Consider the following 26,610-nt stretch of genomic DNA (forward strand, 5'->3'; position numbering starts at 1 on the left):
AAGCGGGAAAAAGAAGGAGCTCAGAAAGAAAAGCGGTATGGAGAGACGAAGGAGAAAACCAGGCATGGAAGGTCAATCTGGAAAGATGTCAGAGCGCCTCCCTTCCAGACGAGTCTGCAGAGGACAATCATGTTCCTTCTGACAGCATTGATCAGACATTGCCGAGGCGTGCACGTCTCAACGATCTGCTGTGCAAAGGCGAATGCAGCCAGCGTTCTTTCATAGCTCCTTGAGAGATGGGAGGCTGCATATCTATCAAATTCAAAATTGTGAAAGAACGGATGTCATCTGTCAATCGGCGATGGGAAAACGCAGATTCAGTCTGACATAAAAGGGTGCCGGTCGTGAGCAGCTTGACGAGCCTGAACCAGACTGTACTCTTGACGGCCTCAAACACGAGCTTGATTCCCTTTCTATCAAATTCAAGAAGAATGGCAATGTTGAACGCATCAATCCTGTCTCAGAACGACATTCGCCTTCTTCTCATGATTTCTGTCGTCTCGAGGTGTGCTGGACATGGAGTTTGGGGACAATCCAATTCGTCAAGCTCTTGCAATCATTGAACATGATAAGAGCTCTCGACTGATGCAGACGACATAGAAGACGTTGATGGTATTGTCTCTAAGGATGACGAACAACGTGGAACTGGGAGGTAAACTATGAAGATGAAGCAAAAGGACAGAACACAGATGGAACGTGAAAGCTGTGAAGATGAAGGATAGTTGGCAAGAGACAACGCAGAACGAAGAAGGAGAAGATGCTGCGATCATAGAAGGGGCAGAGGCGATCGTCAGCAAAGGATGGACGAATAGACGGACTTGCTGTCTTCGAGAGTGTACAGACGCTGAAATTCATCCCCAGGATGTTGAGAACATTCAATTTCCTGGATGTAATGAGACTTGAAGCAAATCCATTCCTATCTGAGACATTTTGATCCTTTCCAATTCTGGCATGGATGGAAACGCTCTCCACATAGTTGACACCCTTGTTACTGTGTCAACTCTCACAGCCTGATTGCTCTGCAGTAAGGATGTCTAGTTTTCTTCCCATGTTGTAAACAATTTGTCACTGGTGCTGTTTCTAAAATCAACTACGGTTGCATTTCGAGATGGGAAACAGCTGTTTATTCTGTACAGAATTTTTGCCATATATGTATTATCCAGCATTCAGAAGTTAAGGTGCAGACAGGTCTTGTTCCTATTCGTTGACCTCAATTTGGATGCATTTAAACACTTGGTCTTGATCAGTGCCTGCCTATTCTCTCTCAGAAATGGAATGATATCTATAACAAAAGGCTAATAGAGGAAAGGATGCTTGAAGCTGAAAGGGTTTACTGACCATTTCGAAGTTGTTGAGCTCTTATAGGCAGGCGATATCTATTATTGGCAAAACTGAACTCGAACATCTGAATGTAAAGCTGGATATGTACAGCTTTTTCTGAACATGGTCCTCATGTAACTCACTTGATATAGAATATAGTGAACTTTGGCATCAAAACTTCGTTCTCTTCTTGTTAGTTTCTTTCCTTGCTATTTCTTGAACCTCGTGTTCTGCAGCCCTGGCGTGAACTTTACGACATTTCTGGTGAACCCGACGTGAAAGTGCTGCGTCACTTTTCAGCAAGATGGGAGACTCGCAAGAAGAGATGACAGAAGATAATGTCATGAAGAACCTGTTTCAGTCATTTACCATGTATATGCTGCAGCAAGCTCATGCAAAACGAGACAGTGATGCTATGGATGCCTTGAAAGCTGTCCAACAGGAGATGAAGCAGTTTAATGGCCAGCAAGTATTAACTTACCTGCATTTGTATAAAGAAAAGATGAAGTTTTTTGGGGTTTCTCAAGATGTTTGGAGCCGCTACTTCTTGCGGATCGTGGTGCGCGCTCTTGAAGGTCGAATTGCAGAAATTCAAGAGGCACATGCAAGTTGGGCTGAATTTAAAAAGGCATTAAAAGATGAATATTTCCTGGAGGATACATGTCTTATGAATCGCAGGAATTTTTTAGCATGGGTTTCTATGCCTAATAAGGGACTTTCTGTTACCGCTCTTCTGCAAGAGTTTGAAAGCCGTTATGATCAGTTGGATGGGACTGAACAGCAAGCTTTGGAGATGCAGAAAGTGGAGTTATTTTTACAAGCTGTAGATGCTGATTTACAGGAAAAGTTGGATGATCTTTTGGAAGATCAAGCTACTGATTCAGGTTTAAAGACTGAGTGGAGACATGTCATTGATGCTGTGAATGCTCTTGTTAAGAAGCAGTGCAGGAGAGTAAGATTGCATCGTAATACAGGATCAGTTCCTGAAAAATCCTTGGAGACTTCTTCTTCTACCCCTGCTGCAACTTCTTTGCCTAAGCCTACTCCTCCTGCTGTGAATCCACCAGTTCCTGCTGCTCCAGTGCCCTTATCTGTAGATGATGTTATTAAAGGCTTGGCGGATTTGACGATTGAAGCAGTCAAAGCTGAAGTTGGTAAGTTAAAGAAGCAACTTATGTCAGTACCTGCTGTAGCACCTGCTCCAGTGACTGCTTTTCCAGTTGGTCAAAGAAAAGGGCAACGATGTATTTGGTGTGATAGTACAGAGCACCAACACTGCAGAGATTGTGATGCTTTTCAGGAAGCACGTAAGAAGAATGTAGTGTTCTGGGGACAAGATAGGAAGATATGGCTGACAGAGACTGGCGCTCCTCTTGACACGAACTTTGGTAAGGGAGGTATGAAGAAGCTTGTTGATGATATGGCTGCGCGATCAGCTTATGTGAGTGTTAGAGGAGATGCTTCAGCTTTTGGAGTCCAGCTTGAGCAGAAATCTGATGGAGACTCTGCTTTATGGTCCTTTGCCTTGGAGATAGCGAGAAGAGGGAAAGTTCAGGCATCTACTATGACTTGTGTGGGGTCTAGCATCCGAGGAGAAACAGGATGGGATTCTCCTGTTGACAGGTATTCTATTTTTGCTTATATGGCTAAAACGCAGGGTTTAGATGCCATGGTTGAGGAAAAGAGAAGAAGAGATGAGGAGGGTCCTAGCTCCTCCAAAAAGACTAGAGGGGGTGACTTTGTTTCACCACCTGTTACAGCTCCACCTATGTCAAATTCTCCAGCTCAAACAGGTTCTGATCAACCAATGGGAGACAAGTTGAAAGAAAAGAGGCAATCAAGAAAAGAGCCAGGATTCAAGCTTTTGTCAGATCTTGAAATGCAGACGGATATGAGTAAGATTTTTCATGAAAGAATTTTGAATAGTGAAGTTACTTTTACTGTTGGGGAGGCTCTTGGGATTGCTAGAAGAGAAATACAGGATCAGATGCAGGATCTTTTGCGGAGGAAACGACATGCGATGGAAGGACCTGCTTTACAGGGATTGTGGCATGGAGCTCTTGGGGAAGAGCATGATGATGCAGTGATGGTTGAGAATGCTTCTGTTAATCCGCAATTGGAGAAAATAGTGCAGCCTATGCAGTATGAAGATGATGAGACCCCTATTCTCATTCCTCGCAGCCATTTTTCACGAAGTCATTGGGCTAGAGCGACCACTGAGACAGTGGTAAGGATTGGAGAGAAACAAATTCCATTGGTCGCTTTAGTTGATCATGGTTCTGAGATTAATCTTATTGCTCGAGGTATTTATGAGAGTGGCAAGTGGCCTATGGATGCAGAGCATGGCTGGCGCATGAGAGCCACCAATAATACTTCTGGTGATATGTATGTTGCTTGTCCGAGTATCAGAATTTCTATTGGTAATGTTGAAGAGGATTATCATTGCTTTGTTCAGGATTCATGCTCTTATCCGATTATTATTGGTCAGCCTTTCATTACAGAAGCAAGAATGGAAACGAAAGTGATGGATGACGGGTCAGCTTATGCGCGGATACGCAGTAAAGATGGTATGCGAGCTGTTCAGTTTATGACTGTTGGGGTAAATCATCCGAGAAACAGGGACTCCTTGCGTGAGGCACCACTACCTGCAAAGGAGTTGGATTTTCATTAGGTACCGCTGTCTTGCGAGACGCCAGTGGTACGGAGCGGAGAAAAGAGGAGATCTCGCCTCCTGGCAGCCAGTCTTTCTCCAATAATTTTGTTGGTTTTTCTTCAGATAGTTCAGTGAGTTATCAGAAAATTTCAGATTTGCCTAGAGCTGCCAGGCAGTACATTGGTCGTAAGGAGAAAGAGTTGAAGAATGCAGGTATTTTGCAAGCAGAAGAGTATGTAGATGGATTGTATGAAGGGATGTCTTATGCAGATACATTGTTTGAGATGAGAGCAATGCTGAAAACTGATGTATGTAAGGGTTCAAAGATCATACCTGTACAAACCTTGGATATGTTTCAGGAAATTTCTGGTTTTATGCTGAAAACAGAGTTAGAGGCTGAGAAAACTCAGCAAACTGAATTTATGGCTGATCTTGATCAGCTAACAGAATTGCAGAGGGCTGAATCCATTCAGCCAACAGAGTTGAATGCAGAAAAATTTCTGTATACAGAGTTTCAGGATGCATCTATGCAGTCCATAGAGCCGAGGGCTGAATCCATTCAGCCAACAGAGTTGAATGCAGAAAAATTTCTGCATACAGAGTTTCAGGCTGCACCCATGCAGTCCATAGAGCGAAAGGCTGAAATTTTTTAGCCAACAGAGTTGAAAGTTGCTGAAAATTTGCAGAAATTGCAGCAAAGAAAAGAGTGCTTGAATGATGCCAAGGTTGACACAAAATATAAAACAGTTGATAAGAAGGTTAAGCCGGTTGCAGGCCCGCTTCCTTCTGATAGTGATGAACAGATTGAAAAAGCTATGAAGCAGCCTATGTTGAGGGACCCTGCAAATATTGGACATAAGTTTACAGCTGAAACTCTTGCAGAATTGAAGATTGGAAACGATGAATTCTTGCTTCCAGTGGAAAAAGAATGTTTTAGAGAGATGCTTGGACGTCATGGTAAGGCATTTGCTTTCTTTCCACATGAAATTGGCTGCATTAGTCCCGAATTGGTTGCACCCATGGTCATCTTCACTGTTCCTCATGTACCATGGAATATACGTCCTATACCTGTGCCTAAAGCACACTTGCCAAAGCTAATAGAGTTGCTGAATGAGAAGATTAAAATGGGGATTTTGGAACCCTCTTCTGCACCCTATTCTAACAGGTGGTTTACTGTACCAAAGAAGAATGGTACTTTGAGATTTATTCAGGATATGCAGCCCGTGAACAAAGTGACAATCAGGAATGTGGGAACAGGTCCAGTTGTGGATGAATTTGCTGAGGCTTTTGCAGGACGAGCCATCTATTCTCTAGGTGACTTGTATTCAGGTTATGATCAGTTTCAGCTTGCCTTGGAAAGCAGGGATATTACTACTATGCGGACACCTATTGGTCTTGTGAGGATGTGTACCTTGCCTCAAGGTGCCACAAACTCAGTTGCTCATATGATGAATGCTATGCATAGAGTTCTACGAGACTATATTCCGCAGTATACCATGCCTTTTCTAGATGATGTGCCTATTAAGGGTTGTGCAGAAGAAGAAAAGAATGAAAGTCTTGATTTGCGTGGATGTAGACAGTTTGTGGCTGACCACTTGATTGCTTGTGAGCAAATATTGACACGATTAGAGGAGGTAAATTTGACACTTTCAGGGCTGAAATCTATCTTTGCTGTTAATGAAGTCATCATAGTTGGGCATATGGTTGGATATTATGGCAGAAAGCCTTCTCCTGTAAAGGTGGATGCCATAAACAGGATTGCAGAGTATTGCTCGACTACTTCAGAGGTGCGGAGGTTTGTAGGAGCTTGTGTATTTTACATGATTTGGATTCCTCATTTTGCTCATATAGCAGATGTTCTCTATCAGCTGCTTCGAAAGAGGCAGAAATTTCATTGGGATGAGAAGCATTCAAAAGCCATGCGTAAGCTCAAGAAGCTGTTGCAATCAGCTCCTACTCTACCCAAGGCGGATTATCAGTGTGGACGGCCGATCATGTTGACAGTTGATACTAGCCCTATTGGCATAGGTTGGGCTGTGGGACAGGATGATGCTGATGGAAATAGGTATGCTATCCGCTTTGGAGCTAAAGTTCTTAATGAGCGACAGAGGAGATATCCGCAGATCAAAAGAGAGTTGTGGGGAGTAGTCACTGCACTGAAGTGTGACAAAGGGTATTTTATTGGAGCTTCAGTTATTGTGGAAACAGATTGTTTGCCTTTGCTTGGCATGATTACTAGTTGCTCGACTCCAGATATAGCGATGCTTCGGTGGATTGCCTATATCAAATCATTGAATCCAGAATTTCGACACATAGCAGGGAAAGACAATCCAGTTGCTGACATGCTATCTAGAGCGAGATATGAGGATGAGGAGTCAATGCTTGCAGAAGATGATGAGACAGAGTTAGCTGCTTCTGCCCTTGTTCATGATTGTCATGTATCTACTGTTGAAGCCTTTATTGAAGAACTTTATGTTGACGAGTGGCTGCAAATTGGACAGTATCTAAGTTCATTGACTCGAAGAGCTGATTGGACAGATGATGAATTCAAGAAAATTAGAAGGAAGGCTTATGGGTATTTCTTGAAAGATGGTTTTCTTTGGAAGCATCCAAAGAAGAGAGGAGGCTTGCCCTTGAGAGTAATTTGTGATGTAGCGATGCAGATACAGATTATGCGAGAGTTTCATGAGAGCTCATGGGCTGGACATAGAGGTGTGTGGGCTACCTATGAGAAAATTAAAGAAAGATACTGGTGGAAAGGGATGTATAAAGATGTTTCTCATTTTGTGGAGACTTGCAGGGACTGCCAGCTTTACTCTTTAGTGCGACATCGTGATGAGTTGCATCCGACTTATCCACTATGTATGCATTATAAGTGGGTGGTAGACTTGGTTACTTTGCCAGTGGGACTTTGGCAGATGAGATATCTTGTCTTGGCTAGGGAGGATCTTACAAACTATGTTGAAGGCAGATCTTTGCGGACAAAGACCACCACTACAGTATGTAAATTCTTGTTGGAATAAATATTTTGCAGGTATGGATGTATAGGCAAGATTACAGCTGATCGTGGAGAGCTAGATGCAGATGAAGCTAGAGAATTCTTCTCACGGCTTGGGATTAAATTGGCTCTTACTACTGCCTATAATCTAGAGGGAAATGGCAAGAGTGAAAGAGGACATCCGCCAATAGTTAAAGCATTGGCAAAAGCTTGTAGAGGTCGGATTGGGGATTGGCCGAGATTACTACCTTTTGCGTTGTGGGCTGATCGCTCTACACATAGTGTGACTATTGGATACATGCCTGCAGAGTTGATGTATAGGCAAAAACCTGTCATGCCTACAGAAATTTGTGCTCTCACTTGGAGTGTTCTTCCGTGGCATGAGAATTTATCAAGGAAAGAGCTTCTAGCTCTTCGGATTCGTCAATTAGAGAGAAGGACAGAAGATGTGCAGCTAGCAGTTGATCGTTTGAAGGCAGCCCGTCTCAGAAATAAGGACAGGTTTGATTTAAGGCATCGCTTGAGGCCTAGAGCCATAAAAGAAGGAGATTGGGTTCTAGTCTACGACAGTAGTCTAGAAAATCAGCATAGTAGCATGAGAAAAATGGTTCAAAGATGGTTTGGACCGTATAAAGTGAAGCAGGTTTTTGACAATGGTACCTATGAGCTGGCTGAATTAGATGGAACAGTATTGAGGGTGCCTATTGCTGAAAAACGAGTCAAGATTTTCAAGAGAAGAGAAGATGAAGAATATGCACTTGAAGCATTGACAAAAGAAGAGCAGGTAGAAGAAAGACAAGCAGAAGAAACAGAGAACATAGATGATGAAGCTGATGGAGAAACAGGTCTACTAGAAATAGATGATGGACTTGACCTGTTTGTGGATTTGAATGATCCTGGATAGTTGGGACATCCGGAGGATGCGCAGGTTTAGAGGGGGTGGATGTCGTGTTGCTGCGCATCCGAGTCGTATACACCTCCATTTCTTTTGTTGTGCATTTGTGTTATTTTCTGCGTGTGATTCATTGTGTGTGTGATGCATTTTGATAATCTGCATCCAATGTGCATATTTCCTTAGTGCATGTGTATGATTTGTTTGGAAGCATGGTGTGTGTGTGTATTAGAAAAATAAGAAAAACTGATGCCAAAGGACATTATCAAGCTGATAATTTTAATGATGAACTCGAAGAAAAGTGCAGGATACCGTGGAATCAAAGGAAGCTTTATAGAAGCTGACATTTAAGCTATGAAGACAAAGGTGTAAATTCAGGAATATCATGTGCAATGGGAAAAGCTCAAGGAGAGCTGAATGGGTTCCCTTCTGGGTATGCACAGCATGGACCAAGTGAAGAGGTGTTAAAGATATTTGATAAGATGCAATCTGAGGGTCACTCTCCCAATGCAGTCTCATTTATCTACGCCTTGAAAGCATGTGTTGACATAGGAGCACTTGCTAAGAGTCAACAAGTTCATGAAGCAATTGTCAGACTAGGTTGGTTGCAAAGTGATATTCTGTTTGGGACTGCTGTGGTGGATATGTATGCTGAGTGTGCAGCATTTGGCATTATCGTTGTCATCTTTTCATTTGGGCACATATCTGGAGCACATGTCAACCCAGCAGTGACAATAGGGTTTGCAAGTGTAGGGAAGTTCCCTTAGCTTGATGCTCCTTGGTATATTCTGGGCAGTTTGCTGGTGGGATCCTTGGATGTGGCATAGGAACATCACTTCATGGAGTGAGTTTAAAGGTTGCTTTGGTAATACCAAATGCGGGGGACTTGGCTTTCTGCACTGTCTCAGAGAGAGACAAGAGGATAGAATAGCAAAAGATATTCTGAGACTTGTCCAGGAATATCAAACCGATAAAAGAAGCTAAGAACCCGAAAAAAGCGGGAAAAAGAAGGAGCTCAGAAAGAAAAGCGGTATGGAGAGACGAAGGAGAAAACCAGGCATGGAAGGTCAATCTGGAAAGATGTCAGAGCGCCTCCCTTCCAGACGAGTCTGCAGAGGACAATCATGTTCCTTCTGACAGCATTGATCAGACATTGCCGAGGCGTGCACGTCTCAACGATCTGCTGTGCAAAGGCGAATGCAGCCAGCGTTCTTTCATAGCTCCTTGAGAGATGGGAGGCTGCATATCTATCAAATTCAAAATTGTGAAAGAACGGATGTCATCTGTCAATCGGCGATGGGAAAACGCAGATTCAGTCTGACATAAAAGGGTGCCGGTCGTGAGCAGCTTGACGAGCCTGAACCAGACTGTACTCTTGACGGCCTCAAACACGAGCTTGATTCCCTTTCTATCAAATTCAAGAAGAATGGCAATGTTGAACGCATCAATCCTGTCTCAGAACGACATTCGCCTTCTTCTCATGATTTCTGTCGTCTCGAGGTGTGCTGGACATGGAGTTTGGGGACAATCCAATTCGTCAAGCTCTTGCAATCATTGAACATGATAAGAGCTCTCGACTGATGCAGACGACATAGAAGACGTTGATGGTATTGTCTCTAAGGATGACGAACAACGTGGAACTGGGAGGTAAACTATGAAGATGAAGCAAAAGGACAGAACACAGATGGAACGTGAAAGCTGTGAAGATGAAGGATAGTTGGCAAGAGACAACGCAGAACGAAGAAGGAGAAGATGCTGCGATCATAGAAGGGGCAGAGGCGATCGTCAGCAAAGGATGGACGAATAGACGGACTTGCTGTCTTCGAGAGTGTACAGACGCTGAAATTCATCCCCAGGATGTTGAGAACATTCAATTTCCTGGATGTAATGAGACTTGAAGCAAATCCATTCCTATCTGAGACATTTTGATCCTTTCCAATTCTGGCATGGATGGAAACGCTCTCCACATAGTTGACACCCTTGTTACTGTGTCAACTCTCACAGCCTGATTGCTCTGCAGTAAGGATGTCTAGTTTTCTTCCCATGTTGTAAACAATTTGTCACTGGTGCTGTTTCTAAAATCAACTACGGTTGCATTTCGAGATGGGAAACAGCTGTTTATTCTGTACAGAATTTTTGCCATATATGTATTATCCAGCATTCAGAAGTTAAGGTGCAGACAGGTCTTGTTCCTATTCGTTGACCTCAATTTGGATGCATTTAAACACTTGGTCTTGATCAGTGCCTGCCTATTCTCTCTCAGAAATGGAATGATCTCTATAACAAAAGGCTAATAGAGGAAAGGATGCTTGAAGCTGAAAGGGTTTACTGACCATTTCGAAGTTGTTGAGCTCTTATAGGCAGGCGATATCTATTATTGGCAAAACTGAACTCGAACATCTGAATGTAAAGCTGGATATGTACAGCTTTTTCTGAACATGGTCCTCATGTAACTCACTTGATATAGAATATAGTGAACTTTGGCATCAAAACTTCGTTCTCTTCTTGTTAGTTTCTTTCCTTGCTATTTCTTGAACCTCGTGTTCTGCAGCCCTGGCGTGAACTTTACGACATTTCTGGTGAACCCGACGTGAAAGTGCTGCGTCACTTTTCAGCAAGATGGGAGACTCGCAAGAAGAGATGACAGAAGATAATGTCATGAAGAACCTGTTTCAGTCATTTACCATGTATATGCTGCAGCAAGCTCATGCAAAACGAGACAGTGATGCTATGGATGCCTTGAAAGCTGTCCAACAGGAGATGAAGCAGTTTAATGGCCAGCAAGTGTTAACTTACCTGCATTTGTATAAAGAAAAGATGAAGTTTTTTGGGGTTTCTCAAGATGTTTGGAGCCGCTACTTCTTGCGGATCGTGGTGCGCGCTCTTGAAGGTCGAATTGCAGAAATTCAAGAGGCACATGCAGGTTGGGCTGAATTTAAAAAGGCATTAAAAGATGAATATTTCCTGGAGGATACATGTCTTATGAATCGCAGGAATTTTTTAGCATGGGTTTCTATGCCTAATAAGGGACTTTCTGTTACCGCTCTTCTGCAAGAGTTTGAAAGCCGTTATGATCAGTTGGATGGGACTGAACAGCAAGCTTTGGAGATGCAGAAAGTGGAGTTATTTTTACAAGCTGTAGATGCTGATTTACAGGAAAAGTTGGATGATCTTTTGGAAGATCAAGCTACTGATTCAGGTTTAAAGACTGAGTGGAGACATGTCATTGATGCTGTGAATGCTCTTGTTAAGAAGCAGTGCAGGAGAGTAAGATTGCATCGTAATACAGGATCAGTTCCTGAAAAATCCTTGGAGACTTCTTCTTCTACCCCTGCTGCAACTTCTTTGCCTAAGCCTACTCCTCCTGCTGTGAATCCACCAGTTCCTGCTGCTCCAGTGCCCTTATCTGTAGATGATGTTATTAAAGGCTTGGCGGATTTGACGATTGAAGCAGTCAAAGCTGAAGTTGGTAAGTTAAAGAAGCAACTTATGTCAGTACCTGCTGTAGCACCTGCTCCAATGACTGCTTTTCCAGTTGGTCAAAGAAAAGGGCAACGATGTATTTGGTGTGATAGTACAGAGCACCAACACTGCAGAGATTGTGATGCTTTTCAGGAAGCACGTAAGAAGAATGTAGTGTTCTGGGGACAAGATGGGAAGATATGGCTGACAGAGACTGGCGCTCCTCTTGACACGAACTTTGGTAAGGGAGGTATGAAGAAGCTTGTTGATGATATGGCTGCGCGATCAGCTTATGTGAGTGTTAGAGGAGATGCTTCAGCTTTTGGAGTCCAGCTTGAGCAGAAATCTGATGGAGACTCTGCTTTATGGTCCTTTGCCTTGGAGATAGCGAGAAGAGGGAAAGTTCAGGCATCTACTATGACTTGTGTGGGGTCTAGCATCCGAGGAGAAACAGGATGGGATTCTCCTGTTGACAGGTATTCTATTTTTGCTTATATGGCTAAAACGCAGGGTTTAGATGCCATGGTTGAGGAAAAGAGAAGAAGAGATGAGGAGGGTCCTAGCTCCTCCAAAAAGACTAGAGGGGGTGACTTTGTTTCACCACCTGTTACAGCTCCACCTATGTCAAATTCTCCAGCTCAAACAGGTTCTGATCAACCAATGGGAGACAAGTTGAAAGAAAAGAGGCAACCAAGAAAAGAGCCAGGATTCAAGCTTTTGTCAGATCTTGAAATGCAGACGGATATGAGTAAGATTTTTCATGAAAGAATTTTGAATAGTGAAGTTACTTTTACTGTTGGGGAGGCTCTTGGGATTGCTAGAAGAGAAATACAGGATCAGATGCAGGATCTTTTGCAGAGGAAACGACATGCGATGGAAGGACCTGCTTTACAGGGATTGTGGCATGGAGCTCTTGGGGAAGAGCATGATGATGCAGTGATGGTTGAGAATGCTTCTGTTAATCCGCAATTGGAGAAAATAGTGCAGCCTATGCAGTATGAAGATGATGAGACCCCTATTCTCATTCCTCGCAGCCATTTTTCACGAAGTCATTGGGCTAGAGCGACCACTGAGACAGTGGTAAGGATTGGAGAGAAACAAATTCCATTGGTCGCTTTAGTTGATCATGGTTCTGAGATTAATCTTATTGCTCGAGGTATTTATGAGAGTGGCAAGTGGCCTATGGATGCAGAGCATGGCTGGCGCATGAGAGCCACCAATAATACTTCTGGTGATATGTATGTTGCTTGTCCGAGTATCAGAATTTCTATTGGTAATGTTGAAGAGGATTATCATTGCTTTGTTCAGGATTCATGCTCTTATCCGATTATTATTGGTCAGCCTTTCATTACAGAAGCAAGAATGGAAACGAAAGTGATGGATGACGGGTCAGCTTATGCGCGGATACGCAGTAAAGATGGTATGCGAGCTGTTCAGTTTATGACTGTTGGGGTAAATCATCCGAGAAACAGGGACTCCTTGCGTGAGGCACCACTACCTGCAAAGGAGTTGGATTTTCATTAGGTACCGCTGTCTTGCGAGACGCCAGTGGTACGGAGCGGAGAAAAGAGGAGATCTCGCCTCCTGGCAGCCAGTCTTTCTCCAATAATTTTGTTGGTTTTTCTTCAGATAGTTCAGTGAGTTATCAGAAAATTTCAGATTTGCCTAGAGCTGCCAGGCAGTACATTGGTCGTAAGGAGAAAGAGTTGAAGAATGCAGGTATTTTGCAAGCAGAAGAGTATGTAGATGGATTGTATGAAGGGATGTCTTATGCAGATACATTGTTTGAGATGAGAGCAATGCTGAAAACTGATGTATGTAAGGGTTCAAAGATCATACCTGTACAAACCTTGGATATGTTTCAGGAAATTTCTGGTTTTATGCTGAAAACAGAGTTAGAGGCTGAGAAAACTCAGCAAACTGAATTTATGGCTGATCTTGATCAGCTAACAGAATTGCAGAGGGCTGAATCCATTCAGCCAACAGAGTTGAATGCAGAAAAATTTCTGTATACAGAGTTTCAGGATGCATCTATGCAGTCCATAGAGCCGAGGGCTGAATCCATTCAGCCAACAGAGTTGAATGCAGAAAAATTTCTGCATACAGAGTTTCAGGCTGCACCCATGCAGTCCATAGAGCGAAAGGCTGAAATTTTTTAGCCAACAGAGTTGAAAGTTGCTGAAAATTTGCAGAAATTGCAGCAAAGAAAAGAGTGCTTGAATGATGCCAAGGTTGACACAAAATATAAAACAGTTGATAAGAAGGTTAAGCCGGTTGCAGGCCCGCTTCCTTCTGATAGTGATGAACAGATTGAAAAAGCTATGAAGCAGCCTATGTTGAGGGACCCTGCAAATATTGGACATAAGTTTACAGCTGAAACTCTTGCAGAATTGAAGATTGGAAACGATGAATTCTTGCTTCCAGTGGAAAAAGAATGTTTTAGAGAGATGCTTGGACGTCATGGTAAGGCATTTGCTTTCTTTCCACATGAAATTGGCTGCATTAGTCCCGAATTGGTTGCACCCATGGTCATCTTCACTGTTCCTCATGTACCATGGAATATACGTCCTATACCTGTGCCTAAAGCACACTTGCCAAAGCTAATAGAGTTGCTGAATGAGAAGATTAAAATGGGGATTTTGGAACCCTCTTCTGCACCCTATTCTAACAGGTGGTTTACTGTACCAAAGAAGAATGGTACTTTGAGATTTATTCAGGATATGCAGCCCGTGAACAAAGTGACAATCAGGAATGTGGGAACAGGTCCAGTTGTGGATGAATTTGCTGAGGCTTTTGCAGGACGAGCCATCTATTCTCTAGGTGACTTGTATTCAGGTTATGATCAGTTTCAGCTTGCCTTGGAAAGCAGGGATATTACTACTATGCGGACACCTATTGGTCTTGTGAGGATGTGTACCTTGCCTCAAGGTGCCACAAACTCAGTTGCTCATATGATGAATGCTATGCATAGAGTTCTACGAGACTATATTCCGCAGTATACCATGCCTTTTCTAGATGATGTGCCTATTAAGGGTTGTGCAGAAGAAGAAAAGAATGAAAGTCTTGATTTGCGTGGATGTAGACAGTTTGTGGCTGACCACTTGATTGCTTGTGAGCAAATATTGACACGATTAGAGGAGGTAAATTTGACACTTTCAGGGCTGAAATCTATCTTTGCTGTTAATGAAGTCATCATAGTTGGGCATATGGTTGGATATTATGGCAGAAAGCCTTCTCCTGTAAAGGTGGATGCCATAAACAGGATTGCAGAGTATTGCTCGACTACTTCAGAGGTGCGGAGGTTTGTAGGAGCTTGTGTATTTTACATGATTTGGATTCCTCATTTTGCTCATATAGCAGATGTTCTCTATCAGCTGCTTCGAAAGAGGCAGAAATTTCATTGGGATGAGAAGCATTCAAAAGCCATGCGTAAGCTCAAGAAGCTGTTGCAATCAGCTCCTACTCTACCCAAGGCGGATTATCAGTGTGGACGGCCGATCATGTTGACAGTTGATACTAGCCCTATTGGCATAGGTTGGGCTGTGGGACAGGATGATGCTGATGGAAATAGGTATGCTATCCGCTTTGGAGCTAAAGTTCTTAATGAGCGACAGAGGAGATATCCGCAGATCAAAAGAGAGTTGTGGGGAGTAGTCACTGCACTGAAGTGTGACAAAGGGTATTTTATTGGAGCTTCAGTTATTGTGGAAACAGATTGTTTGCCTTTGCTTGGCATGATTACTAGTTGCTCGACTCCAGATATAGCGATGCTTCGGTGGATTGCCTATATCAAATCATTGAATCCAGAATTTCGACACATAGCAGGGAAAGACAATCCAGTTGCTGACATGCTATCTAGAGCGAGATATGAGGATGAGGAGTCAATGCTTGCAGAAGATGATGAGACAGAGTTAGCTGCTTCTGCCCTTGTTCATGATTGTCATGTATCTACTGTTGAAGCCTTTATTGAAGAACTTTATGTTGACGAGTGGCTGCAAATTGGACAGTATCTAAGTTCATTGACTCGAAGAGCTGATTGGACAGATGATGAATTCAAGAAAATTAGAAGGAAGGCTTATGGGTATTTCTTGAAAGATGGTTTTCTTTGGAAGCATCCAAAGAAGAGAGGAGGCTTGCCCTTGAGAGTAATTTGTGATGTAGCGATGCAGATACAGATTATGCGAGAGTTTCATGAGAGCTCATGGGCTGGACATAGAGGTGTGTGGGCTACCTATGAGAAAATTAAAGAAAGATACTGGTGGAAAGGGATGTATAAAGATGTTTCTCATTTTGTGGAGACTTGCAGGGACTGCCAGCTTTACTCTTTAGTGCGACATCGTGATGAGTTGCATCCGACTTATCCACTATGTATGCATTATAAGTGGGTGGTAGACTTGGTTACTTTGCCAGTGGGACTTTGGCAGATGAGATATCTTGTCTTGGCTAGGGAGGATCTTACAAACTATGTTGAAGGCAGATCTTTGCGGACAAAGACCACCACTACAGTATGTAAATTCTTGTTGGAATAAATATTTTGCAGGTATGGATGTATAGGCAAGATTACAGCTGATCGTGGAGAGCTAGATGCAGATGAAGCTAGAGAATTCTTCTCACGGCTTGGGATTAAATTGGCTCTTACTACTGCCTATAATCTAGAGGGAAATGGCAAGAGTGAAAGAGGACATCCGCCAATAGTTAAAGCATTGGCAAAAGGGATAGGCCGAGATTACTACCTTTTGCGTTGTGGGCTGATCCCTCTACACATAGTGTGACTATTGGATACATGCCTGCAGAGTTGATGTATGGGTAAAAACCTGTCATGCCTACAGAAATTTGTGCTCTCACTTGGAGTGTTCTTCCGTGGCATGAGAATTTATCAAGGGAAGAGCTTCTAGCTCTTCGGATTCGTCAATTAGAGAGAAGGACAGAAGATGTGCAGCTAGCAGTTGATCGTTTGAAGGCAGCCCGTCTCAGAAATAAGGACAGGTTTGATTTAAGGCATCGCTTGAGGCCTAGAGCCATAAAAGAAGGAGATTGGGTTCTAGTCTACGACAGTAGTCTAGAAAATCAGCATAGTAGCATAAGAAAAATGGTTCAAAGATGGTTTGGACCGTATGAAGTGAAGCAGGTTTTTGACAATGGTACCTATGAGCTGGCTGAATTAGATGGAACAGTATTGAGGGTGCCTATTGCTGGAAAACGAGTCAAGATTTTCAAGAGAAGAGAAGATGAAGAATATGCACTTGAAGCATTGACAAAAGAAGAGCAGGTAGAAGAAAGACAAGCAGAAGAAACAGAGAACATAGATGATGAAGCTGATGGAGAAACAGGTCTACTAGAAATAGATGATGGACTTGACCTGTTTGTGGATTTGAATGATCCTGGATAGTTGGCACATCCGGAGGATGCGCAGGTTTAGAGGGGGTGGATGTCGTGTTGCTGCGCATCCGAGTCGTATACACCTCCATTTCTTTTGTTGTGCATTTGTGTTATTTTCTGCGTGTGATTCATTGTGTGTGTGATGCATTTCGATAATCTGCATCCAATGTACATATTTCCTTAGTGCATGTGTATGATTTGTTTGGAAGCATGGTGTGTGTGTGTATTAGAAAAATAAGAAAAACTGATGCCAAAGGACATTATCAAGCTGATAATTTTAATGATGAACTCAAAGAAAAGTGCAGGATACCGTGGAATCAAAGGAAGCTTTATAGAAGCTGACATTTAAGCTATGAAGACAAAGGTGTAAATTCAGGAATATCATGTGCAATGGGAAAAGCTCAAGGAGAGCTGAATGGGTTCCCTTCTGGGTATGCACAGCATGGACCAGGTGAAAAGGTGTTAAAGATATTTGATAAGATGCAATCTGAGGGTCACTCTCCCAATGCAGTCTCATTTATCTACGCCTTGAAAGCATGTGTTGACATAGGAGCACTTGCTAAGAGTCAACAAGTTCATGAAGCAATTGTCAGACTAGGTTGGTTGCAAAGTGATATTCTGTTTGGGACTGCTGTGGTGGATATGTATGCTGAGTGTGCAGCATTTGGCATTATCGTTGTCATCTTTTCATTTGGGCACATATCTGGAGCACATGTCAACCCAGCAGTGACAATAGGGTTTGCAAGTGTAGGGATGTTCCCTTAGCTTGATGCTCCTTGGTATATTCTGGGCAGTTTTCTGGTGGGATCCTTGGATGTGGCATAGGAACATCACTTCATGGAGTGAGTTTAAAGGTTGCTTTGGTAATACCAAATGCGGGGGACTTGGCTTTCTGCACTGTCTCAGAGAGAGACAAGAGGATAGAATAGCAAAAGATATTCTGAGACTTGTCCAGGAATATCAAACCGATAAAAGAAGCTAAGAACCCGAAAAAAGCGGGAAAAAGAAGGAGCTCAAAAAGAAAAGCGGTATGGAGAGACGAAGGAGAAAACCAGGCATGGAAGGTCAATCTGGAAAGATGTCAGAGCGCCTCCCTTCCAGACGAGTCTGCAGAGGACAATCATGTTCCTTCTGACAGCATTGATCAGACATTGCCGAGGCGTGCACGTCTCAACGATCTGCTGTGCAAAGGCGAATGCAGCCAGCGTTCTTTCATAGCTCCTTGAGAGATGGGAGGCTGCATATCTATCAAATTCAAAATTGTGAAAGAACGGATGTCATCTGTCAATCGGCGATGGGAAAACGCAGATTCAGTCTGACATAAAAGGGTGCCGGTCGTGAGCAGCTTGACGAGCCTGAACCAGACTGTACTCTTGACGGCCTCAAACACGAGCTTGATTCCCTTTCTATCAAATTCAAGAAGAATGGCAATGTTGAACGCATCAATCCTGTCTCAGAACGACATTCGCCTTCTTCTCATGATTTCTGTCGTCTCGAGGTGTGCTGGACATGGAGTTTGGGGACAATCCAATTCGTCAAGCTCTTGCAATCATTGAACATGATAAGAGCTCTCGACTGATGCAGACGACATAGAAGACGTTGATGGTATTGTCTCTAAGGATGACGAACAACGTGGAACTGGGAGGTAAACTATGAAGATGAAGCAAAAGGACAGAACACAGATGGAACGTGAAAGCTGTGAAGATGAAGGATAGTTGGCAAGAGACAACGCAGAACGAAGAAGGAGAAGATGCTGCGATCATAGAAGGGGCAGAGGCGATCGTCAGCAAAGGATGGACGAATAGACGGACTTGCTGTCTTCGAGAGTGTACAGACGCTGAAATTCATCCCCAGGATGTTGAGAACATTCAATTTCCTGGATGTAATGAGACTTGAAGCAAATCCATTCCTATCTGAGACATTTTGATCCTTTCCAATTCTGGCATGGATGGAAACGCTCTCCACATAGTTGACACCCTTGTTACTGTGTCAACTCTCACAGCCTGATTGCTCTGCAGTAAGGATGTCTAGTTTTCTTCCCATGTTGTAAACAATTTGTCACTGGTGCTGTTTCTAAAATCAACTACGGTTGCATTTCGAGATGGGAAACAGCTGTTTATTCTGTACAGAATTTTTGCCATATATGTATTATCCAGCATTCAGAAGTTAAGGTGCAGACAGGTCTTGTTCCTATTCGTTGACCTCAATTTGGATGCATTTAAACACTTGGTCTTGATCAGTGCCTGCCTATTCTCTCTCAGAAATGGAATGATCTCTATAACAAAAGGCTAATAGAGGAAAGGATGCTTGAAGCTGAAAGGGTTTACTGACCATTTCGAAGTTGTTGAGCTCTTATAGGCAGGCGATATCTATTATTGGCAAAACTGAACTCGAACATCTGAATGTAAAGCTGGATATGTACAGCTTTTTCTGAACATGGTCCTCATGTAACTCACTTGATATAGAATATAGTGAACTTTGGCATCAAAACTTCGTTCTCTTCTTGTTAGTTTCTTTCCTTGCTATTTCTTGAACCTCGTGTTCTGCAGCCCTGGCGTGAACTTTACGACAGCGAGAAACATAAAATACAAGAGTAAGCATTAAACGACATGGTCAACTAATAAAACATGTGTGTGTGTGTGTGTGTGTGATGACAATCACAACCTTATTCCAAAAAAAGAAAGAGGTCACCTTCAACCTCTCTGCAAGGAACAAGCTCATTTTGTTTAGAAAATAAAGGATTTCACTCTTTCTAAAAAGCAAGGACTCTTTTTAAAAAAATTGCAATTAAGAAGGGCTTCACTCATAAACAATATCAAATGAGATTTGCTTCTCTATGCTTGAAATCGTGAGATTTGCTTGCACAAGAAACAAAGGGGTAGGTGGCAAGGGAGGAGTGTGCAAGGAAAATTATACAAGGTTAAGCGGGCCAACTATAGAACACCTTACGAGAAAGATGCATCTTTGGAGACAATTTCACATTTTGCCTTGTTTTTACAATTCTAAATATATGAGAATATAGGGAACATCAACGGAATTCAATGCACCTAATATTAAACTTTTTATTTCTAGAATAGTTTATGCAATTCAAAATTACAGTTTGGGGGGTTTCTCGAGGTAGTGGTACACTTGTAAACTAATAATGTGACACTCTTTAGCAAATTGATGAGTGACACCTGAGCAAGATCTTACCCCATTGTTCTGAGAAGGATCACCATTCCACCATCATACCTTTGTAAGGCATATGTCCTAGGAAGCAACACTAATTTCAAATTTTATGGAATTCACAAGATAATTTTGTCCATTACGATAGAAACGATGTCACAAGAAACCTTAAATTACAAAACCTTATTGTTAAGGACTCGGCTCAGTTCAAGAGTGCCCCTAATCGAGTCCGCTAAAGTACATTCACAAGCAAGATCGCATGCTGTTGCAGAGTATAATTTACACTGTCTGAATGGCTTTTACACAAAGGATAGTTTCTTCAGTAGTATGCACAACAGATGCCACAGATCTGTGTGATTTCCATGATTGAATCAGAGACATCGAACCTCCAGAGAAACCAACACTTCTTGCTTGTAAGACCCACTCTCGAAAAACTCTTAACTAATTAACACCAAAGTTAAACGGTGATGAGCCCACATCCTCTGGCCTGTAGCTCCAATGCTCCTTTATCTGCTGCATTCGTTCTTTGCGTTCTTTAAGTAATCGAGTCTTCCAGTACTCTTTACATCTGCAGCATGATCAGTTCCCCTAGTTACATATTTTGTGATATGGAAGTCCCTTACAGGGTTGCTTTGTATTTTGCATTTTGGCTTGGGATACTTTATTCCGAGAAGCATATAAGTGCCTCTGACACATGGCCAGATAAAGCCAAAGGATAATCCTTTCACATAATAACTCACATGGAGATACTATTAACTATACCTTGTCCTCACCAGCAGATGTAATTCTGTCAACCGAACTGCATCAGTGAAAGCTCCCACCTGTACAATGTGAACTTCCATCAGTGTATGCCATCTCACCTTGCAAACAACAGAAGAATGAATTTCCCACAGGAGCAATTTACAGGTTCCACAAACCTCCCTGCAGAGAGGGCATTTGGCCGTTCGTTTAGCTTTCCGTAGGCCCTGGAAGACAGGGACACCTGCTGCTGCACAAGCACAACTGAAGCAGAATATATGGCTGCAGCTTAGTGCTACTGGTTCAAATAGAGTTTCCTGCCCAAACACATGGAGCCTTCAGGGTGCACAAAACTGACAGAATTTCAATGTAAGAAAATTTGGCATGGAGAGAGCTCTGGGTGTAAACAAGAGACGTGTCTGGAAAATAGAAAAGTCTCTTAGCCACACAACCTGCAGTCTAGTCTATGCTTTAATAGCCTGACGTGATGTCTCACTGTCCATGTTGTGTTGTGAAATGCATTTCCACCCAAAGCCTTAATAACCTCCAAAGGTACTTACCAGACAAATGGGACACATCACTTCTATTTCCAGCTTGAGTGACTGATGCGGTGTGCAAGAGAGGATTAACTTGTCATTCTCCAAGTTACAAGCACATCCTTCGCATATTTCAGGCAAATTGTTGCCTTCTGATGTCAAGTTGAAATACAGTGCTAAAAGCTCAACAAGCCAAGGGGACTGAACCAACTCCATGTGTGTGCGAACAAGCCATGCTCTGAAGTTCATCCCCTCACATGATGTATGAACCTGTAGAAAGCAAATGCATAACGTAACTCAAGTCAAAATGTCTAATAAATCATTGTCAATTGTGTCTCAAAAAGAAATTAGTTATAATTTGCAACGTTTTGGCCTGAAAAGTAAAGTAAGTGTTGCAAAGTTAGTTTCATCATTGGGACCATCGAATGGTGGCAAATGATCATTTAGCCATAATATGGACTAGGTTTAGGATTATATTGAAAAATGGAAGGAGATCAGTTTTTTGAGCTACAATCTTGGTAAAGGCCTTCACGGCCATTTGGACAGCTGGCTCCTTATCTATGAGCTTTTATACACTTCAATCAGGGTTTCCTTCCTCATTTTATAGTTGCTGTGTTTATTTATGGCTACTGTCACAAGCGCGTGAATTTACTCATAGAGATTTGGGTGCTTAGGACCGTGCATGGGTAGTGTCAGATGTGGACTAGGCCATTAGCAGGACAACAACATTCGTTTACTTCTTAAGTCAATGCAAAGGTTAAATGTGAGACCTGAAATGCTCATTGAAAGTTTCATTGCCTAAGGTTAATTTAAACTTTTAAATCAAGGCCGAAGTTTGGGCAATATGGCTGAATTTCTAACTTTAGGCCATAGTTTCTTTGAAATATAATGTTTGGACAAACCTTTTAAAAGTTTGGGCACTCGCAAATTTCTTTAAATAATGCTAAAACAAAGGGTGGCTGTTAGAAAGATCTTTCCATATCACACTCCATCTCTCTCATTCTCTGCATGTAAATTTGGAGAAGCCATGGCTGGTTAAGAGGACTGGTTTTTGTAAATTTGATGAGAATGAGCCATTTCTAAGCAATAGGAAGAGAGGATCAGCACTGTGCTGGCTGTGAATAGCCATTCCTCCATCTGGAATGGCTCTAGCTATCATATTTATCATTGATTTGGGGTCCACAGAAGTTGGGCATTGTTTTTGGTGACAACATTGGCCAGAAAAGCATCATGCATGCTTGGGAAGCATTGAGATCTGGGATGATTTGAGCTGTGTACACGATTGCATGCTGTGGTATCATAGTGAAAGGCAATGGATGCCAAGTTATTTACACATGCAATCACCATTAAGGCAGTGAAGAGCAGGGATTTACATGTATGCACATGTTAAGAGTGCTTCTGGGACAGATTTGTTGCACAAAATTGCTATGGTTGGTGAAAGCAACTCAGGAGAGTGCTGATAGGCAAAGCTCGAATGCCTGAAGAGCTGATTGAGATCATTGGCTGATTGAGAGATGATTTGTCACAGCAGGAATTAGAGTTTATAGTAGTGAGTATTGCTTGGCATCTTGATGAGTGCTCGTCACTATCAATCCGCCTTGTAGTCCCTAATCCATTGCTGGATACCTGGATCTATGTAGCACAGTTTAAAAGGATTTAAAAATGCCACAAGGGGTGCCAACTTTGGGACTAGTCTCTTGGTTCCCGAGTAGGAGCATTCTAGCTCCTAGTATGCAGATGAGTCCATGTGCATATGGGAAAGTAATGTTCACTACCCTATAGTTAAGTCTACAAGCCAGCATGGTTCCATTGCCAGGATATCACCATCTTCTCTAAGGAGGTGAGCTTGTGGTCATCTTTGGTGCTGGAATCAGTAACCAGTAGAGAGAGAGAAAAAATGAGAAAGATGCCACATTGGGATCATGATTCATGATGATAGTGATGAGGATTCATTATCCTTGGTGTGTTCAAAGCTATGGTTGGTAATGCTCCAGGTAGCTTTGCATGCAAGGGAACTATGGTGCTGGCTTCCAGCCTTGGATGCAAGGTTTGCAAGGGAACGTATTCGGTGGTATGCAACATGGAAAAATTGGCATGCAGCCAAGGTTGCTCATAGATGGGAGGCCTTGTAGGGAAATTTGGTATGCAAGGAATGGGGGCTGATCCTATTAACCCTACAATGGGTACCGCAAGTGCAATGCTGGTATGCTACCACCAGTGATGCCATTTATGATAATTTAATACCAAGAGGAAAAAGATTATAATGAAGGTGGAGTAGCAATGGTAGAGGATACAAAAATTGTGAAAGGCAGCAACCTTCTTAAAGAATAATACACTACAGTGGTGGACTACTTTTGATGCCTCTACCTCCCTCCACTGCCTCCCTGCTTGCAGCCCCTGTCTCCTTTCCACCTTCCATGGTTACCCCGCCCCCCCCAACTGGTCCCCCCACGTGCTGTTTCTGCCACCTCCGCCTCTGCTGCTTTTTTATCTTCAAGCACACCACCAGCTATTCCCTCCCTTCATAGCAACATTCCCTCAATCACCACCTGTTGAGCTAAAAATGCATTAGTCTAACTTAAAACAGCCCCAAAACACACTTAATTAACGAAGAAAACCTCTTATTTTAAAAGAAATGCAATCCTAGAGAGTTACTGTGTCCCACATGCAAAACCCTAATTTGTGTGCCCCAAACTTTCTATAAATAGGCATGCAGCCCACCACTCTCCCTTACTCTCGTTTTTGCAAGTTTCAGAAGCCGTATCTCTACTGCCCACACCCCGTTCACGGAGGACATTGCTATCAGAGCTTCCCCCAACCATTTGCTACCATCTAGCGCCTGATTCCAACCTTTGCCTACAATTTGCAACTGTCGCCTGATACCCTGGAGTTGTTGCCTATAGTTTGATGCTGCATTTGATGTTGACGTCAACATCTAGTGCTATCGCCATCAGCCTGGAATTGTCACCCTAATCTTCTCTCTCCTCCGAATGCTACTTTTTCAATTTCTAGTTGCCACCCCGACATTCTCTCACCTCTATCTATTGCATTTGCGCCTAACAGTTGTCATTCAGATTTTCTCTTTTCTCAAGTACTTGCGTTTTTAGTCTCTCTCTCTTGCACTGTCGTCTACATCAGATCCAGCCTTCCTTGGCTATGTTTGCTAGTGTTCAACACACAAAGGCTGCCTTTGTTGTGATTTGGGATCCGTTTAAAGTACGATACACTCTACAACTCATAACCTCTACCATGATCCGAGAGATACGACAGTTCGAGATTTAATATTCACTACATAGTATGTTTGCTACATGAGCATTGTATGTTCATTATTCATTCACTTTATTATTCATTGTGTTCACTATCTCTGAGTTACCCTAACTCTGTTCTGTGTTTATCAATTTGTGCTTTGCCATACAATTGGTTGTGTGTTTTCTGCATTTAGAGTATTTCTTCACATGGTATCAAAGCTAGATACTCTTTGAGAAACCTTGGCCTTTGATCGGAAAGCTCATTCACGAAACCAGGAACAACAGAATGGTAAGATGACTTCGAATACATTTACAACACAACTCCAATCTCCACAACCAAACATGGATAGAAACGATCAAGAGTGGGCCTCTCAGCTTGCTACTGCCCAATCTGACATGGACGGAGAACTATCGGACTGCCACAGAGCCCACAGACCACATCAAATTTCTACTGCTGAGTATGATCTTATGCTTCTGCATAGGGCTCAACAAGAGGTTGAAGATAAGCTTGAGTTTTCTCCTTTAGATTCAATGCACAGAACTAATAATCTTGCAGGACCTTTGGGATCTGTAGTGACCAGCCATCCCCAAGTGGAACTTGGCTTGGATTACACATCACTTCCATAGTCCTCCTTTTCTCCAATGTCAAATACAAACCCTACTATTTCAGATTCTATGCCGATTAATTCTATGTTTCTGTTGGATCAAGAGATGCTCATCAAGAAGGGACTCTTCAAAACAAGCTTTGGTTTGTGAGTAATGAGGAAGACAGTACTTTATGAACTCAAAACTAGGTAAGAAGCTAAAAGAAGACCTTATAAGTATTCCGTCCCTTCCTTTTCCTTCAAATAATTTTATTTCTCATGTCAATATGGAGTAGGTGCATCTTCATCTAATGCATTTAAGAGACAAAAGGAACCTATAAGGTTTCCACAACAACATCCATCACAAATCCATTTGGGCTTCTACATATCCCTCCCTCATCTTCTGTTGCACCTTCCTTTTTGCTTCCATTAAGTGCACCACATTATCCACCACCATACACACCAGGGGGTTCTACACATTTAGACACAACCTTTAGGACCTCTACATACTTGTTTCTAGGTGGTGTACCAATGATAGAGACTCGACCTCCCACACACACACTTTCGAGTTATCCCTCTGGGAGTGTATCCTAGACATACTAGAGTGTGGATCATTTGGTATCACAGTTTGCCTCAATGGCATTACCTAGTGGACCATCTAATCATTATGTTGTGCCCCAACCAAATTTTGAACAAGGCTATCATGTCCCAGTGCCTCCACCTTCATCTACAATATCATATGGCCCTATGTCCATTTTGGTACCCTTGCAGCAATTGGCTCTCATTGGCCATCAGCAGCCTATTTTTCTCTATCCATCTTTATCCCCTCCTTTTTACCCATTCCCACCACTACCATCTTATCAATAACAAGACTTGTTTCAATGGGTCAAACTACACTTAGTCAAATTTTATGAGGCCTATCTTAGACTTTCAGAACCTATGGGATTTAGTATAGGTGTTGAAACCCCAACCTGATTCCACCCATATTCCATACGAGGTCGTCCGCTCATGGAAGGCTCATAACACCTCCACTATTGTCAAGCTTATGCAAGGCTTGTTGCCTGAGTTTCGCTCTCACCTTCAACATTTCAACTTAGCATCGACACACTTGATTGGCTGCTATGCGGCTTGGGATAGAACCCGTCGCATCAACCTGGATCATAAGCTCCAAAATTTCAAAATCACAGACAAGGATGACTTGAAAGTCAAGTTGACTAAGTATTGATGTCTCCTCGCCGAGTTCCCAACCACTAGGACTCCTAAGTCCTCTGACGATCAGGTTACCCTGTTCCTTAACAAGCTGCCACAAAAATATATCCATTTTGTGCAACATGATCAGCCTCACATGTCCACATTTTATGAGTTTGAGTGTCAATTGTTGTGCTACGTATAGTTGTTCAATCAATTTCATAACACATCCTCAATAGAGAGGACTCTTGTTGCATCTTCGCAAAGGGGGCAACAAGGCAAGGGCACACAAAACTCAAACTCAAATCAAAATCAAAATCACAACAGAGCTAGTGAATCCCAAGGAACTAATCAATCTACACTTAAACCTGGATAGCAGAATGTACCTAAGAAGAATAGATATTGTCAACATTGTCAAAAGGCTCACCATTATGACGATGAGTGTCG

The 26,610-nt window shown here is 42.6% G+C and overlaps 1 protein-coding gene across 1 annotated transcript in view; it reads right to left on the reverse strand.

The window, feature by feature from the left end:
• Positions 1-20,025: 20,025 nt before the first annotated feature.
• Positions 20,026-26,610, reverse strand: part of LOC148037300 (putative E3 ubiquitin-protein ligase BAH1-like 1) — a 38,357-nt gene continuing 31,772 nt past the window's right edge. Inside the window, exons 3-6 of the mRNA XM_087676216.1 lie at positions 21,168-21,413; positions 20,787-20,924; positions 20,632-20,690; positions 20,026-20,437 (exon numbers count right to left, since the gene is read on the reverse strand). Coding sequence (XP_087532342.1) covers positions 20,311-20,437; positions 20,632-20,690; positions 20,787-20,924; positions 21,168-21,413 — 570 coding nt within the window. The 3' untranslated portion in view covers positions 20,026-20,310. The remainder of the gene's footprint in view (positions 20,438-20,631; positions 20,691-20,786; positions 20,925-21,167; positions 21,414-26,610) is intronic.

The sequence above is a fragment of the Lygodium microphyllum genome, chromosome 4 (assembly GCF_053477565.2).
Source record: "Lygodium microphyllum isolate KBCC chromosome 4, Lygodium_microphyllum_v1.1.10, whole genome shotgun sequence".
In the NCBI taxonomy this organism is placed as follows: Eukaryota; Viridiplantae; Streptophyta; class Polypodiopsida; order Schizaeales; family Lygodiaceae; genus Lygodium; species Lygodium microphyllum.